The sequence below is a fragment of the Nanorana parkeri genome, unplaced genomic scaffold (genome assembly GCF_000935625.1).
Source record: "Nanorana parkeri isolate BGI_ZX_2015 unplaced genomic scaffold, ASM93562v1 scaffold29, whole genome shotgun sequence".
Lineage (NCBI taxonomy): Eukaryota > Metazoa > Chordata > Amphibia > Anura > Dicroglossidae > Nanorana > Nanorana parkeri.
The window spans coordinates 583774-585724 of NW_017306297.1; the positions used below are offsets into that span (position 1 = coordinate 583774).

The 1951-nt window shown below is 44.4% G+C and overlaps 1 protein-coding gene across 2 annotated transcripts in view; it reads right to left on the bottom strand.

Moving 5' to 3' along the window:
• The window catches only part of LOC108796186 (probable cation-transporting ATPase 13A4), a 61533-nt gene that overhangs the window by 49515 nt on the left and 10067 nt on the right, over positions 1-1951 (bottom strand). Inside the window, exons 3-5 of one of the 2 annotated variants that reach the window (XM_018567635.1) lie at positions 1612-1746; positions 488-558; positions 315-395 (exon numbers count right to left, since the gene is read on the bottom strand). In XM_018567635.1, coding sequence (XP_018423137.1) covers positions 315-395; positions 488-558; positions 1612-1746 — 287 coding nt within the window. The remainder of the gene's footprint in view (positions 1-314; positions 396-487; positions 559-1611; positions 1747-1951) is intronic. The other variant, XM_018567629.1, reaches the window with a different exon arrangement.

Here is a 1951-nt window from a genome sequence, read left to right on the forward strand (position 1 = left end):
CCTTCGGCCATCCAGCTGTGGTGGAACTACAAATCCCATGAGGCATTGCAAGATTCTCACAGCCACAGACATGACTCCCAAAGAGAGATGCATCATGGGATTTGTACTTTCACCACAGCTGGAGGGCCGGAGGTCTGCTACCCCTGGTCTATGGGCAGCCTTAGAATAAGATTCCGATTATTTCAGTGAGCAATAATGGCTTATATACACACTTTGTCCATTGTAAATGAAGAGAATAAGAAAGCTGGAGTGGTACTTTTGTTATTGTTTCTTTTTAAATGTATATACAATTTAGAGTGTTAAAAATCGTATACCTTATATCTTGTTCTTCTTTCTTTAAACCAAAGCCATATTTTCTGTGAACATCTGCACAGGAAAGAGACTCATCCAGGACGCTGCAATTAGAACATCATATGGTATGAATTCTCTTATGTATGTTATGGATGACATGTTATTTCATTTTCATCTTTTGTTCCATTTAACTTACCCAATCTTCCTAAACATGTTTATAGAAGGAACCCAAACATAGCGTATTTTTTGAACTTCTAAATATCGCACCTGTAATATAAGATATCAACACAATAATTAGTGCTATGTGTTTTTTGATAAATATAGACCTGGTTGGAGGTCTTACCAAGAAAATGGCTTGCTAGGTATTGCATTTAAATATGATAATCATTATGACTCAATCCATCCAAAACTGATATATTTCAGCTGTCTGTAAATGCCTTTTTACTGAATAAGCCACTGGTGTCTCATGTCTCTCTTGGATGTCGCGTGAGTGAGGTCTATGATATGTGTTTACCCAGGTCCACCCAAGGCAGCCATCAGGGGGGTACGGCCAATACTCATGTAAGGGGCCCGGGCAGCCTGGGGGGCCCGCCCGGGTCCCTTACATGACTATCGGCCGATGTTGAAGGGCGAGGAGGCGGAGGCCTGGCCCTAGCAGCGCAGGGCCCTTGCATTGCCGCTCCAGCGGCTTTGAGACAAGCTAGGGCCCCATCAGCGACACTGCTCGTCTGATGTCGGACTGGCCGGAAGTGACGTTACGTTGGTGATGTGACGTCACTTCTGGCTGGTCCGGCGGCATACGAGGCCATGTGTGCAGGTAAGAGGAGCTAGGAAGGAAAGGAGGGATGCAGATCTGACCAGCCCACCTGAGACCCCTTCAGAGCCCACCATAGACAGTCTCAGATGGGCTGTGCAGCATCTATGGTGGGCTCTGCAGGGTCACTCTCAGGTGGGTCCTGTGTCAAGGGGGTCACTAAGCCCTGCGTCCAGCGCGTCACTAAGCCCTGCGTCCAGCGGCGCGGGGGGGGGGGGCGGCCTAAAGCCGTGTAAGGGCCCCAAAATTTCTGATGGCTGCCCTGGGTCCACCCACCAGTTATCCATTCAAGATCATAATGTGGGAGTATAACTGTCTTTGATGAATGTTACCTGTTATTTTACATTTTGGACAAGGCAGCAAAGCTAAAAGGACTTTAGAATGTGTACAGATTTCATAAGAAGAAATTAGGAACCTGGCAGGAACCATGGATGATTGAACCTACAACCATCTACCCAAACAAATAGCAGTTTTGGGTGGATTGTCATTCAAAAATGCAGAAATACCTTTCCATCTGGCTTCATTATTGATCTATTGACATGTGAATTTTCATCTTGAATAAGCTGATGACATGGTTTTTCTCCCATAACAGTAGGTTGGATCACAATCACCTGCTTTTTTGTGTACTGTTTAAAGTTATCCTGTAGAGAAAAACTGGCAGTTATACAGTTACAAACACTCAAGTCTGCTTCTAGTATACAGTTTATTTCTCAAAAAGATATGCTTTAACTAACTGTACAGATGCTGTACATCTTCCTGACCGAAACGTAACAGCTTTAGATGAGGTGATAGCTGTAGGTAGTACTAAGGTACAGAATAAACGTATGTGCAGGTACGTTAAATATA